The sequence below is a fragment of the Oenanthe melanoleuca genome, chromosome 14 (assembly GCF_029582105.1).
Source record: "Oenanthe melanoleuca isolate GR-GAL-2019-014 chromosome 14, OMel1.0, whole genome shotgun sequence".
NCBI classification, from domain to species: domain Eukaryota; kingdom Metazoa; phylum Chordata; class Aves; order Passeriformes; family Muscicapidae; genus Oenanthe; species Oenanthe melanoleuca.
This window is the reverse complement of record NC_079348.1, coordinates 11,065,497-11,081,359: the sequence shown is the minus strand read 5'-3', so window position 1 is coordinate 11,081,359 and position 15,863 is coordinate 11,065,497. Positions and strand designations below refer to the sequence as shown.

The following is a 15,863-nucleotide window of genomic DNA, read 5'->3' as shown; positions in this document are numbered from 1 at the left end:
CAGTTCTGTGGAGTCATCTGCACTAACAGCCTGTTCCAGCTCAGACAGTTGCCAGTAGAGAAAAAATGTTTAGGGAAGATTTATTAATCTTTTTCTGGAAGGGTATCACATCTTCGAGGTCTGATGGTCATTCCCATCCCCTTTGCTGTCAGATATCTGAAATTGGTGGCTGTATTCTGGCTGGATTTTGGGAATTTGTGTGTCTGCAGTGGCTCTGGAGCAGCAGTGCTGATGGAGCGTGGCATCGCTGCGGCTCTGACACGTGCAGCAGAGCTGGTTCCTGCTGGATTGCAAACTCTGCTGCTGCTTGCAGTGCTGCATCAGCCTGGGCCAGTGGGAATCCATCAGGAGATGGGTTATGGAGGCAAAATTCAATTGGTTATTGTGATAACCAAATAATGTGTGCTCAGACTAAGATAGCAATCACATCAGCTGATCTCCTGTGAGAGCCTGTGTGCATAATGGAGATGGAAAAGATGCTGGGTTTAGTTATTCTCACATGTGATATTACATGATTTATTCTGACTCTGGAATAGAAAATGGTAAAACTTTTTATATAAGAACTGTCAAGGAAAATTAGGGCTAAGCTACTTTATTTTTAAGCCTCATGCAGTAATTTTTTTTCTATGAGTAGTTTAGAAAGCCAATATCATTTCCAATTATATTTTTCAGCCCTTAATGAATACTGTAGTTTAGCTATTAAAGGACTTGAGATAAACAGTAAATATAATTAGAAATAAATAAGATTCTGGAAGCAGACATAGGTTTGGTTCACCTAGGGAAGGAAGAAGAAGGGAAACCTGGATGCTGGTGGGCACAGCCATGGGGTGTGACTGGAAGTGTGTTTGATTTGTATGTGAAGAGGCATCTCATCCTTGTGGAGAAGGAAAGTTGGGCAGCTGGCAGCAAAACCCCATGGGAGATCACTGAAGGGCATGAGAACAAGGAGTGAACCTTGGTGGGTTGTTAAGTGTGTTTGCACTGCTCCTTTTGTGAGTTCCTGCAAAGCTGTGCTCACCTTTTAACAGCTTCCCAAAGCTCTGAAAAAGTAATACTTTGCAGAGCAAACTTATGGTGGGAACTGGGGATTGGAGAGGTATAGACCAGATAAACAGCTCTGAGCAGAGGACATCAATCAAAGTGCTGGGCATTTTCTTACTGATTTTGACTGGCATTTGGTTTTTGTTAGAGGGTGGTCATGAGATAAGAAATCCATGTGTTGGGCTATTTCTTCACACATTGATTATGCAAAAGCTAGCACAAGTAGAGAAAGAAGCTGAGAGAGAAAACATAATGAATGAATTAACCTATTCTTGTCTTATAAGTGAAATTACTCTTTTCTGAAAACAAAATTAAGTGGTTCCCTCTATACTTGTGACCCAAAGCCTTACGAAGCTAATCTTGTTTTTCCAGTGTGTGCACATGTGTTGTGCAAGTATTTGCTCACCTTGGCACATTGCAAACTACTTTGAATTTTAACTTGAAATAAGTGAAACCAAGTGCTGTGTCAGTAGTCTGGGGAGGCACAGGGAATTGGTTTTGTTCCTGAGTCTTAATAGGTCAATGAATTTATAAATCTCTGTAGGCAAGAAGTTTTTTGTGTTCTTTTGTATATTTTGAAGAAGCTCAAGCATGAAGGAGAACAAATAGTATTTTGCATAAAGACAATACAGAAATGAAATTTCTGATACTTTACTTCTGGATAAGAGATACTTGCTGTTAAGGTACAGCTGCTGTCATGTTTTATTGATGGCATAGGACTGATGGAAGCTGGAAACTGTGATCTCTTTCTGCTGGAGGATCAGCTCTACTCTGAGTGTATTTGTTAAATAGAACCTTTTCCAGGTTTATGGATAATAGTGACATTTTGTTTGGACTGCAAGCCTTGGTCCACTGCTGCTCCATGATCTGCATCCAGCAAGGTGCAAATGCCAGGCCATGATGATGAGTGTGAAGTTTGAATTTAACCTGTCTCCTGGATAATAATTCAATGACCTGTTTTATCTATTCCTGACTTCCAGCCACACTTTCTGCACAAATGATCGAGAGTGAAAAGGGAGTCATGTTACCTTCCATTCTCCTTGACTTCCCAAGGTCATTTATATGTAACCAGCTGAGGCAGAACCATGGAATGGCTGAGGCTGGGAGGGAGCTGAGAGATGTCTGGTCCAGCCTTCAGCTCAAGCAGTGACACCTAAGGCAGTCTGCTCTGGACCATTTGGCTTGTGGGTATCTCCTGCATGGTGATTCCATGCCTTCTCTGGGCAACCTGCCTGGGGTTTTCCTGTGCTTAGGTGGAGCTCAGAGTGTTTTAGTTCATGCCCATTGCCTCTTATCCCATCACTTCTCATCTGAGAAGCCCCTGTCTTCTTTGCTCCCTCCCATCAAGGTATTCATTACACATTGATGGGATGCAACCTGAGCCTAATTCAGGCTGGACAATCTCAGCTCTCCCATTCTCTCTTCACTGAGTTGTGATTAATAGGTAAAAACCTGTTTTTTCAGGGGATTGAGTTTCTTTTATTTCCTAATGCTTGTCCTGTTGTCTTTTGTATTAGATGAGATTTTTCTCATAAACTTACATCAAATCAAAAACAACGGCTTTGGCTTGAGAAACTGACTAGAAACCACTTTTTAAAATTTCAACATCATCTGTATATACAGAGAAAGTAGAGAGGAAGAGCAAGGGAAAGTAGGTACTGACCTTTACCCTGCTGAAGCTGGGCCATACAGCTTTAGCCTGGAAGTCATTTGCCTTAGCAAGACCAAGCAAGAATTAGATGTGGGGCTCAATCCTGAGACTGCTCTGAACATCAGCATTAATCCATCAAACCATGCTCTCAGTGTCTTTGGGTGGAAATTAATGAAAGGGGGAGTTGAAATGAAGAGCACAGTAATAGTGGCTGCATCTCTAGGGACGTGAATAAGTGTGTGCATTTCTTTTTTTTCTTTCCTTTTTTTTTCCAGAACAAGAAAGAAATCTCCCAAGATTGAGTCTTTTTCAGTAAAGATAAAATGGCATCAATGTTGCTTAGTCGACAGCTGACCTGTTGTCTGCAGCAAAACTCCAGACTTCTGGTATTTGGTAAGTGTTTCCTTGCATTTTCCTGCTTCATATTTGGTGTTTCCTTGCATTTTCCTGCGTTGTCTTTGGTGTTAATCTTGTGCTGGTGGACAGAAGTCCGATTTGAACATTGCTGGGGTTTGTCCTGTGCTGTTGAGTCTTTCAAAACTTCAGGAATATGATGTTCTGCACCCTAGATAATGATGCAGTTGTAGTCCAAAGTGGACCAGAATTGTAGTCCAAATCTGGTTTTTTTTTTCATTCTTCAAACAAGGATGTATCAAGTTAATAATTTGCCCTGTAGACATGCTAACTGAAGTAAAGCTGTTTAGTCCTTGGAACTAACTCTGCTTTTACTCTCTGGCACTACATATTGCAGAGATGAGGCAAGCATCCATCAAAATGAGTTGGGTTTTCTCTTTGTGCTGTGTAGCACAACCTTGCCCATCTTCCCTTGTGTTTTGTGTGACTGGCATGAAGATTTGACCCTCACTGGTGTTGTGTTTCTGCCTTGAGTGAGCTCTAGTGTGAAATAAAAACCTGCCACATGGCATCAAGCTACTTTCTCCTAAGTGAATGGCAAGTTCTTGCTTGGCCCTGGCTTGAAATTTAGTGTGTGTATGTGTATATTGAACCTGCAGTCTCTGTGAAATAGGTATAAAAACTAAATTCCTGTTGGCTGTGTTGGACAAAGCTGTGCGGAATCTTAAGATCATCCATTCCATATAGTGTTACACTAAATACAGTTTGGCTGAATGGCTTTTTTTGTGACTGAGTAAATCTTTGTGTTTCTCCTGTCCTTCCACCCTCCTTCTGCAGTGCCACTGTGCTCCTTCTACCACTGCCAGCATAAACCAAGCACACCCTTCCATTTGCTCAGAAACTTAAACATCATTGATTTCCTTTTAAATAATACACTTCAGGGAGCAACTGACCTTTGACTAAAGAACACCAAGTCTGTTCTTATAACTATTAGAAAGTATTAGGTCAGTGTTTCAGTGCAGGATGCGCTTCTATTTATGGGAGTGACGCACTGCTTATCCACCCTGGGCAGGAGCAGGGAGCGTTCGGTCAATGGCCAATGGAAAGTGCTTGCAGCAAGCAGGGCTGTTAGCTGGAAGTCCTTTGAGCTCATCTGTCACCTCAGCAGCACTTAATGCTCCCCATCCCTCCCAGTGTCCTGCACAACTCCATGCTGCTTCCCAAGCACAGAGGTGCAGGTGCACAAACTCCTCTTCTTTCTCGCCACCAGTGAGGGAGCGTAGATCCTGATAAGAAAGGAAACTCTGGACTCCATTAATCCATCCTTCCTTCCAGGAAACTTCCAAGCCTGCTAAAATACTGAAGCCAATAATGGAGGGCCTTGGCTGCAGGTTGTATAAGAGCCCTGTGGCCTCTGGATCTGAGGGCTTTGTGTGAGTGAGCAGAGATCAGGAGTGATGGAGGAGAGGAGCCCCTGAGCAGGAGGAGCTGTGTCCTGTGGCACTGCTGCCTCACTGAACAGGCAGGAGGCTCTGCTGGCTGTGCCAAAGCTGGAGCTCCAGGCCATTTTCCTGAGCCCCAGCTCAGGTTGCAGTTCTGCTGGGCTCTGTGGCTTTTAGGGCAGTGCTGAGGGTGATGTCCAGGAGTGTTCTGCTCCAGAGTGCTCACCTCCAAGGTATTTTTGAGCACTCAGCTTCAGAGCTTTACAGGCTAAAAAAGAGGTTTACATTGCTCCCACAGAAATCCTGCAGTGCCATTTGAGCTGATGGTTTCTTTTTTTTTTTTTTAGTGGATAATGAAATGACAGGGTTGCCAAGGGGGAATGGAGGTGGAGAGGAGGGAATAGATTGCCTCTTGGTAGGTCTTTGTGTCTGTAGGCTGTCATGTTGTATGTGTGCATTAAGCAAATCATCCTGTTCATCTTGAATCTATGACAAATTTATTTACGCACAGAGATTTTTTTATCCTGGACTATTTCTCTAGTTGGAAAATCTTTGTTACTTAACCATTGCATACTGTTCTCCTTACTCACACAATGCTAACCCCTGGCAAGCAAACCAGAAAGGGAAAATGAAAACCATTTAAGTTGAACAAAATGCAAAAGCTAAGCAACACTCATGACAGTAATATGCAACTTAAATCTTACCCTAAAATGTAAGTATCGTGCCTTCCTTGAAAATAAGCCTTTAATTAAGTAGCTTTTGTTTTCCTTCTGTGTTTGATCTGCTTCATAGTTTGCCTTCAAAGATAAAGTTCACTATAATTTGAAGGGTGGCAGAATGACAATAGAGTGAGTAACTAATCTATTCTTCCTTTTGCAAAGCCTCCTGCATAGTGCTGTCCATGGGTATCAGCCAGGCAGGGCCAGGAGAGGCACTGATGGTGGAGAAATGAGGCTGTATCTTGGTATTACATCTTACCTGAATTGAGTTCTGCTGCTCCTGTCAGCCTGGTGTGCTGCAAGTTGATCACAGCTGGCATTGTGCATGTAAATGTTTATTTCCTTTGTGCCACCTCTGGTTTTATCAGCTGGGCACTGCAGCAGGAGGGCTGTTCTGGCTCCATGCTTTGGAGGCAGTTGGTTGTTGGCTGGTAGGGCAGTTCCAAAGCTATGAGGACAGGCTGGCACTCCAGAGATGTAGTTCAGTTTCCTGCTGATTACCCAGAAGGGTTGAATTTGTCTTTGAATCCTGCACTGAAAGCATGGCAGAATGTCAGGCTGCTGCCTGGAGGTAGCATCAGTTTGCATTAGTGCACACCCATGCCCTTCTAGGATGCTGATCTGTTCTGCAGCTTCTGCAGCCTCCCCAGACAATTTGCTTATTGCTGAGCTGACCTTACCTTTAAAACTTTTTCCTAATATTTAGCCCAAGTTTCACAACAGGAAAAAAATCAAGTCCTTACTATTTGTCCTGCCCTCAAAAGACCTGGAGGCTGAATGTTTATTTTTTTCTTTGCAACAGCCTTTTACGTGTTTGATAACTATTACCTCCCCCAAGACCTCATATTTTTTTCTCTGCTGAATACTGTTTGAGTCTCTCTCTCAATTTTTTTCCTCCAGAGACTGTGCCCTTCCATTGCAGTGCACTAGGCAAACTAGCACTTGTTGAGGCTGTACCTCACCTACCTTAGCCTGTTTCCTGTCCCTCTGGAGAGGGTAATAATGTTTAACACCTGGCTGCACTGCAGTAAAGTCTGAGAGATGTTCATACTAGTTATTGACTTGTCCCCATCACAGTAACCACAAAGAGGCTGGAAAGCCATGAGAATTATTTATTCTCAGTCACACTTTTTCCTCCGGTATTGATCCTTGCTAAGACTTTTTACTTTTATTATTTGGTTTGTACATGAAGAACCTCCCTAAGGAAATCAGAGAGAGCAGCCTGGATTTGTGTGAGGGGTGTGTGGCAGAAGCAGAGAACAATCCCCTTCTTGGGACTGTGAGACCTCAGCTTGAGGTCAGCTTCAACTGAAGCCCTGGAAACTGGAGTGCAACCTCTCCTGCTTGACTGAGGAACCTTTGCTTTCACAAAAACTGAGCTATAGCAAGCAATCACATAAAGCCTGGTTTTGTAAACAGGTTCTGGTGCAAGGCTGAGTCCAAGCTGGGAGTGCTGTTCTCAGTTCCTTGAGTGAACATTATGTTCCTATCCAGTTTTCTTGTTTGTTCTGTGCCACAAAGGGTGGCTGTAGCAATGCTGGCTGTTTTCCCACCTGGTGTTCCTTGTGGTTGGTTGCTCACCTCCAGAGGTGTCCTGATGAGCTCTGTAGCTGTGGGACTGTTGAAAGAGGGAAAATGTTAAGACTGGTTCAGATCATAAGAACTACAATACCAGTGATTGGATGCTCCTGTAACTCTCCTGAGGAATTGATTTGGGATGATGCTGGGATGGTGAAGGGGAACTTCTCTTGCCCTTTCTTACAGGAGTTTCCAGCTCTTTATGGCCTGTGTGGTATTAGTTTTTTTCTTCATCTTTGGAGAATCCAAAGTGTGTATGTGGGAGTGCTGAAACACAGACAATCTCATGTGGAAGAGCTGCTGATCTTGCAGCATAAGCACTCTGTAAATAGCAATCTCAGTTTTCACAATGTTATGCAATAGTGATGTTCATTTTCCAAACATCTCTAGCTAGCCTGGCCTTTTGCCATTCCCTTTCAAGATCTGTTAGTAACAGATTCTACTTGTAACACATAAAAGAGGACTCGTAGGAAATCACAGTCCTCCTACTTTTGGCTGTCAGGGCCTCCATGCTCTGAAAATGCTGTCTGGAAGGTGGTTTGATCAGCACTGTGGTTTAAGGCATGCAAGGGAGGCTGTCTGTCTGCACTGGCACAGGGCAGCAGTGATGTGGCACATGGCATGTGCCTCCCTGGGGGCTGCAGAGCTTTCCCTCTGCACCCCTGCACAGCAAGAGATGTGTGTTTGAGAGCTCTGGTTGTGCCAGCATGGACTCTCACTCCTCTTCTTTTCCTTTTCCTTGGAATTGTTCCTCCTGCTCATGACCAGTGTCCTTTCACTGGAGTTTCTCCCAGGTAATATCTCAGGAACTGTGTTATTGTGAGTGTTATTTTTGGTCGAACACATGAGAGGTTCAAGCTCTTTCTAGCCCTGCCTTGATTGTAGCTCTGTTATCAGAGATAAGCACTCAGCACAGACCTGCCAGCAGTGGTGCTCTTTGTGACTACCAGCATCACCAAATTAGCAGGGTGCATTTATATTAATTATGTTGCCATGGCAATGTGGTACTTTGTTAAAATTGCTGACTGGGACCCCTGGTGAGCAGTGGGGGCAGAGCAGGGAAGCAAAGTTGGGAAATGAGCTTTTCTGCCTGCTAGCAAGAGATGACATCCTGTTGGATGAAAAGGAAGGATGTGATAATTTGCTGATGTTATTCAAGTGTTCAGAAAGATGATGTGTGATAAGAGCTTTGAGAAGTCTGCAAGAAAACTAGAATTTAACTTCTTATGCCCACCTTCTTTAAATGGGATGGGTAAAAATTCTGTTCAAATTGTTCAGCCTATGTGCTCTCTGAAATGAAGTTCATTAACAGTACCTATGCTTGTGTTTTGACTTTTGCCATGATAAAAAGAGACAGCTTTGTTTACCTGGGAAAAAAGGGTGCTGTTCTTGGTCATATTAGCTAAATGTAATTTAAGAGCTTTGGTAATGCTTCCTTAGAGAAGGACACTTGGTCAGAGCCTATTAGCTCTACTCACTTCTAAGATGAGAGCTGAGATTATGTAATTTGCTCCTGTTCTTAAGATAATATAACAAAATCCCCTTTTTCTAAGGCAGTTTGTTCAGATGTCAACAGAAAATCAAGGGATTACCTTCTATTACAAAGTTAATGCTGTTAGTTCACTGAAGGATCAGCCACCAGGGATTCTCAGTTTTTGAAAACACCTTGCTTGGTCATAGTGAGAATCTCAGTTTTTACCTGTCCTGTCTCTGCTGTCTTTTTGGGAGGCAAAAACCCTGACCTGGGCCTGCAAATGTCTACAGCTCCTAAATATCAAGTTAGAGTAGCCTGAATTGCATTGTATCTTGAGGGTTTCTATTGCAGGGTAAATTGATATTAAACAGTCAAACAGGAAAAGCTTGGGCTGAGCTGCAAATCTCATTGAGTGCCTTCAAAACAGAAAAGCCAGCTGAGCAGAGCCTGCTGCAGTTTCCCAGGGGATGAAGCACTACAGTGAGTGACCTGATTTATTTGCATTTTCTTGCACCATTAGGAGACTGTGGTGCTGATGCTGGGGGGAAGCAAGGGAGACAGAGCATGGCCTGAAATCCTCCTCCAGGCTAAACAAAGCAGGTATTGATGCAGCCATCCATCATCCTGTCCAAGTGCCTGGAAAAGCCTTTGCAGGAGAGCAGCCACATCGTGGGGCTGTGCTATGAGCAGAGCCACAGGCACTGGGGAGCAGGAGGCAGCACCCATGTCCTGCTGTTCTTTGGGACCTGGAGAACAAAGCACTGCAGGGGGTGTGGGGAGAGGGGTGCCAGAAAGCCAGGGGTGCCCAGGCAGGGGTGCCCAGGCTGCCTTTGGCAGGGTCTGACATCCTCTGTGCCTTTGCAGAGTGGCCTGAGCTCCATTTGGCCTGCAGAGCAAGGGCAGTGGTGAGGCTGGGAGGAAATGGCTGTGTGAAGGGGCTGGGGTGGCACAGGGTCTCTGGAAGCAGGGCACCAGCAGGGTGAGGACTGTGCAGGCAGGTTATAGCTCACCTGTCTTAAATCTGCAGTGTGTCAAACAGTTCCAAGCATGATGCTGAATTTCCACGTTTCCTGTTAGTCCCAAATGCTCTGTGCCTCTTGGTGCTTCCCCTTTGGCATAGGAAATAGCACCCAGAGCCTGGGTGAGGGAGAGAAGGGGACATGGGAGAAGCAGAAATATTTGCAGCTGGTTTGGTGGAGTCTCCATTGGGGAAGGAGTGGGTGCACAAAAGCTTTAGTTTGGTCTCTTCCCTTTTTAGACTTGTGAGTGTGTCTACTAAACCTGCAGCCTTATTGCCTATGAATTGTGGAGATTTTGATCTTTTATATGCAGTAGCTTTTTCCCCCTCAGTGGAGCAGTTTCCATGCAGTCTCCAATTTATAGGAATGCTAAACAGAACGACACAAAAATGGTGTTGCTGTAACAAAACCTATTAATAGCTTTGCAGAGAGGCACTGACGCATCTGAATTAAAGCTGGGGAGAATAATCATCTTTGCAGACTAAGTTTTCCCAAGAAGAGCAGTGACTTTAAGTGCTCAAAGATGCTTTCAAAGGGCTGTGATTTTCCAGATACTTTCTTGAAATCAGGCTTGCTTGAGACATCCCAGCTTGGGCTAACACAAGCTGAGGCAAATGTCTCGAGTCACTGTTGGAAATTTCAGCTGAATGGTTGTGCTCAGAGCACTGCTGAGCAGTATCACAGGATACCTTCTGTTTTCCTTGATAAATATTTGGTTTATTTAACAACTGTTACTTCCAAACACAAAGCATTTTCAGTGCATTGCTGGAACAGAGCTCTGGCAGTGAGAGGTGGGTATGGATGGAAGTGCAGAGGGGCTGGTGCTGCCGAGGTTTCTGGTGACAGCTCAAAAATGCTTATCACAGGTATTAAAAAAAGTTATGCCCTCTTCTTTCAGGTCCAAGTGTGATACCCTCAAGTTAAGAGTATTAAGATCAGTTTGTTGTTGATACCATGCTGGCTAGAGGTTTGCAGATGCTCCATGACAAAAATTTAATTGCCAAAAATGTTGGTTTAGTTCAACATGTAACCACAGTGTGCAGAGCAAGCTCACAGTCTCTTGTTGGTCACCTTGGTAGAGCTTTGGTGTCTGTACTTTTTTTTTTTTTTTTTTTTTTTTGCAAATGTACAATCCCTGTATTATCCCATAATCCCCTTAATGGAATATATATATATTTGGAATATGTGCTTACCAGAACTGTCTCTGTTATATGAAGTTTGCCTAAACCCTGTGTTCTAAAACAGTTATTTCAGAAAGGGAAGCAGAGCCCGTTATTGGTGAAGCACAGGAGATTTTGCCTTTTTATTTTCGTTAAGGTGTCAAGTTTATTAGGATTCCCTGCACATGTGGACAAAACCAGCAAGACCAGAAGGAAAATTGGCACTCAGATTTCAGAGCAGCACTGCAGAATTCTGGTTTCATGTGAGACAGGGCCATTTACCTTTCTGAGACAAATCTTTCCCAAAGAGTGTTCTTTGAGCTGTTGAAAAACATCATACTGGATTTTTCCTATGGACTCTATCAGGCTTTTTGGTTATTACTGGTGGGTAACTAAGCCATCTCTGTGTAGGAGTGGGGAATTTATAGCAAAGGCTTGCATAGGGCATAACAGACAGACTCAACAAAAGATCTGGAGAGAGATGGGCTGTCAATCCTCCTGTGCTTTACAGGAGGGTTTGCCTCTGTTTCTCTAGGGTTGCCTTGTCATTTCCTGTGGAATTTTTTGGTTTTGTATTATTTTAAGCCACCTCACTGATATTGGTTTTATTTTAAGACTAGACAAAGATGAGATACATAGTTCATTTCAGACAGTTCAATGTAATTGGTCTCATCTGTCAAGTGTTCTCAGTCAGGCAAGGTATGGATGTATCTTCTGAGAGGAGAGCACAGAGAATATGGTCTGTACTCAGGTTTTCATTATTTCTTACAGGACACAGGTATATCAGTCAGGCTGCAGCTAAAATTGACGTGGATTTTGATTATGATGGACCTCTGATGAAGACAGAAGTTCCTGGACCACGATCTAGAGTAAGTTTCCAAAGTATAGTAACTTGTCTTTTTTTATCTTTAGTTGTGTCTAACTTGCCAGAAAATAGATTTCATTTCAAACCTTAAATCTGCTACAAATAAACATAATTCCATAATATCAGGAGGTTGAGAATGAAAAGCTCATGACTGAAATGTCCCTCTCTGAGAGGCAGATCTGAATCTCAACTGCCAAGTTCCCATGTGGAATAATTCAGAGCAAAAGAGCACCATTTTAATGAATTTTAAATGAAACAAGAGTTTTAATTTTCTGGATGTTGTTTTACTCTGGCAGAGTCAGCCAGTGTGCATATGGTGGGTTTTTGGTTTTTTTAAGGTTTTTTGTTGTTCTTAATAAAAAGGAGCTCCCTTTCTAGAACCAATGTACCAATATCCCTTCTGTGTGACTCTGGCTTCTCTTATTTTTTGATTTCTCTCTTGTTTTCTCAGTTCAGTTGGTCAATATAGAAGAGGCAGCTTTCCCTTTTTGGAGATTTACAGTTAAACTGTGTTTGCAGCCTGTTTAGCTCTGCATGCCACAGGTCATAGTTTTGACTGTAGTATTTGCAAGATGCACCATGAAAGCTCCTGTGGCAGGTAGAGTTGCCTGGTAAGCACACAGGAGTACAAAGTTTGCATATGATTTATGGGATCATAAAAAAGGAACATACATTCTCCATCAGTATTTGCTAATTACACACCTGAGACTCTGACATTTGTTTTTCTGCAGGAATTAATGAAGAAGCTGAATGGCATTCAGGTAATTGGTCAAATTTTCTGTATTTTGGGGGGTGTTAATACTTTGATTTCAGAACTTGTTTTAAAATCCTGTTTTGTATGTTTATGCCACAGAGAAAGGTAAAACACTGACTCTGGGTTTCCATGCTGAGTACATTACGTGTGGTTTATATGTGCATTTGAATAAAATCTTTTGTAATATATTTTGAATAGTGCAGGATTAGCTTGCTTGCATCAGGGGTTTTTATTTCAACATATGTGTTTAAACTATGTGTGTTTAATGAAGAACCTCAGAGTTGTTACAGAGTGACAATGAAAACAAGGTATTGAGTTTAAAAGTATGTCAGCCTAAGTTCATATTGCCTTCCTAAAATGAGCAATTTCTCCATGTCTGTGCTTCATTTCTGTAGAAAAAGTAAAGACTTGTCCTTTTAACAGTTGCTACAAAAATAGCTGTACAGTTATTCCCATGCAGTGTCTTTTTATCCTAGCATTAGATATTTTTATCCAATTTTGCTGTATAACCATTAGTTGCACCTTCCTACATACTGCCACTTTTTAAAGCACTAATTGTTTTTTTTCCTTGAAGAATGCAGAAGCTGTGCACTTCTTTTGCAATTATGAAGAGAGCAGAGGGAACTACCTCGTAGATGTAGATGGCAATCGTATGTTGGATCTCTACTCTCAGATTTCTTCCATCCCAATAGGTAGGAGACAGTTGTACCAAAATGTTTTGTTTATCCTTAATCTGTCATTTTCTTTTCTCAGGCACCACCAGGGAAGTTGATTAACAAAAAAAAAACAGAGGTGACATAATGAACACCTTGTTGTAATCAGGGACAGCTCAGTGCTGTGTACTGTGTGGTGGTGGGTTTGGATAGCTGAAGGAACTACAAATTCAATACCTAAAGCTCTCTTGAAGTGCTTAGTGGTGCCAGGAAGAAGCTCTAATCTCAATTTAAGTATGCAAGTTCCACAATTCAGGTTGTCTTTGTTGGCTTGGATTTGTGACTTTGTGATTCTGTTACAGTATGTTCCTGTTTTAAACATTAACAACCTGATGTAGACATTTTAACATGAAATTATACTCTTCAGTTAACATTTCTATCTCCAGAAAGTGGGGGGAAGAAAGGGGTGGGCCATGTGGACTGCAGCAGGATGGAAGAAGCCCAGCAGTGAGCAGTGGTGCTGACTGGAAGCAAAGGTGGCAGCTCCTTTGTGGGAGGGAGCAGACACAGGGCCTGGCAGGTGCCTGGGAGGCTCAGCTGATGGATTTGGGGAGCCTTTCAAGCAGGAGCAAGGCAGAAATGTGAGCCCCACCTCATAGGCATACAGGTTTCAGTAGGGCTTTAGTCCAGTTTGTTTGCTCCTCGTCCATGGTTCCTCTCAGCTGCTTAAAAATACATTTCTGCAGGAGCAAAAAGAGCAGAAGTGCTGGGGTAATTTAAAAGGTGGGTCTTGTGCTATGTACAGAAACTGTGATGACTCAAAATCATCCCTACAGGCCTCCTTTCCTGGGAAACAGAATGTGATGATATTCAGGTTGTTACCAAATTTTTGGCATCTAAGACCTTGTGACTGTGATGGATCTTGTTTGCAGACAGTGTTGTTGCTGTCCTGTAGCACTCAGTGTAATCATTCCAGAGCCCTGCAATGTCTGTAGCTTATTTCCAACTCAAGTTCTCTTTATTCTACTTTGTGTCTTTCAGGCTGCACTGAGGTAACTTGGCCACTGCTCATGTGGAAATAGGGATGAGACACAGGAGCACAATCCTTGTATGCCAGTGAGCTTGGATTTTAGGTTTCTAGGAAAGGAGAGGCATTAAGTGTTCATGGCTTCCCATTCTTCCCAAGAAATTGATTTGGAGAAACAAATCTTGGTCATGTAGTCAAATGCACACTCCAAAGTGTGAAAGTCAATGCATACACCAAAAGAATGAAGTTGTACAGACAATGCACTGAGGTTTTCTGACATTCTGGTGCTGGATGGTGCAAGCATAGCTCTTTTAATATAGTTTTGTGTATAAAATATTGAAGTATTATGGAGGAAATATTTTCTTAATGGGCAGAAATGGACAGGGGCTCTGCAGTTTACTTTCTCTGGTCGATTGAAATTGATGACATAGGACAAGACTGCAGTGCTGTGACTGACCCTCCTAAGCCATGTAATTCCTCCTTCACACGAGGCAATGCCTGAAAACAAACTGGGTTTTATCCCAGGGAACACATTCCTCAGTCCCAAAAGAACTACAGTGCAGTGCTTCTTGCACCTTCTCAGACAATGGCTCTAGGATGTGCAGGAACAAAGAGTAAATGGAAATCTAATACCTACAGGCTGACCTAAGTCTGAGACACAACATTAATTTATATGTTTCAGTTGTACTGAATGACAAGATTATCTGAAGCTGCCCAGGTTTCTAGTAATGTCCCTCTTGGTGACAGAGCTAGGGCCTGGACTGGGAGAGCAAAACAAGATCACAAGGTGCTTGTTAGTCATCTGTGCTTATCTCTCTGCAAGTAAATCCAATAAAACCTTTTATGAATCTGTCAGGACTCCCCAAGATTTAATAATGATCTGTTACACTAGAATATATTTATCAGCAGAGGTTGAGAGGTAATAAGTGTCTGTGTGGAGAGATAAAAAACCTCTAGGCAAAGATGCTCTGGGCTGTCTCTTGCCAAAGAACAAAAATTAAAATAGTGTTTTTCCACACTTTTTTGGGCAGTTGTGCAGCACAGCAGTCCTTTCATCCTGCATCCTGTCTAATAGAGTTAGAAACCCCACGGAGCCAAATGCAAGAGGGATGTTATTGACATGTTTGCCAGCACACATCCTGGAATAGCTAATGAAACAGTGCCGGGAAGGTCTGTTTTGTTTGGGGAGATGCAGAGAGGTGTGGTTTGGTATTATTGACAGCAGCCTGCTGCTCAGTTCAAACGATTCTCTGGGCTTTCTCCATGTCATTATTTTAGCAGGCTCTAGTTGTTTTTCCTTCTGCAGACAGGCACACTCATGAGCCTGGAGGACATGTACGTTCCTGTCACGCTGATCCAGGCACACAGCAGGAGTGATGGAGCAGGTGCCCTTCCTTGGAGCCAGCTCAGTCCCTCTGAGAGCAGATTTGTAGCACTGCAAACCCTTGGTCATGGCACTGAAATGAGTGGGTGCCTGTTTGCCATGCCATCCTGGAGCTGTTTGACTTGTCTAGCACAGTTATATAATGGTTATTCAAGCATTTAGTGTTAGTTCCTGGCTGTGACCCCACATACCAGCTCAGCTCCTGCCACACAACCTGACTCTTTCTCAGCACTGAAAGGGGATTTGAGGAGCCTCTCTCCTTCCACTGGGGCCCTTCTGAGGAGGCACAAGGATGAGGGAGTGTTAGGAGGAAGAGCAGACCATCTGGCCTGAAGTGAAAACAGTGGGAGAGAGACTCTGTGTGGGTGCAGAAGGGTAAATCAGGGCTAATAAAAGTTTGTGTTATGTCAGAGAATGGTATCTCTCATACAATGGCATTCACATATGCTAACACCAGCAACAGGGTTACAAGTTCTTACAAGCAGCACCAGAATTGATCCTTGAGCTTCCTAAACAATAGTAGCTGTGCTTTGGAGATTTCTAAAACACTTGATTTACTCTCCAAGGGGCTCTCAGTGGCAGCCCCAGGTGCAGTTCTCAAGGACACAGCTCTCCATGTGTCATTCCCTCTAGCTGAACAGCAGTTCTTCCCATGGCAGCAGATGCCATGCAGATTTAGTTGTTCTGTGTCCCAAATTGCCTCTATTATTATATTCATAATAATTTTAACAGATTTATCAGC

At 43.0% G+C, this 15,863-nt stretch overlaps 1 protein-coding gene across 4 annotated transcripts in view; it reads left to right on the top strand.

Annotated features, from left to right (window-relative positions):
* ABAT (4-aminobutyrate aminotransferase) overlaps positions 1–15,863 on the top strand; it is a 46,670-nt gene that overhangs the window by 17,672 nt on the left and 13,135 nt on the right. For all 4 annotated transcript variants that reach the window (XM_056503699.1, XM_056503697.1, XM_056503700.1 and 1 more), the window contains exons 2-5: positions 2,968–3,085; positions 11,210–11,307; positions 12,035–12,064; positions 12,632–12,749. In XM_056503699.1, the coding sequence (XP_056359674.1) occupies positions 3,016–3,085; positions 11,210–11,307; positions 12,035–12,064; positions 12,632–12,749 (316 nt within the window). In that variant the 5' untranslated portion in view covers positions 2,968–3,015. The remainder of the gene's footprint in view (positions 1–2,967; positions 3,086–11,209; positions 11,308–12,034; positions 12,065–12,631; positions 12,750–15,863) is intronic.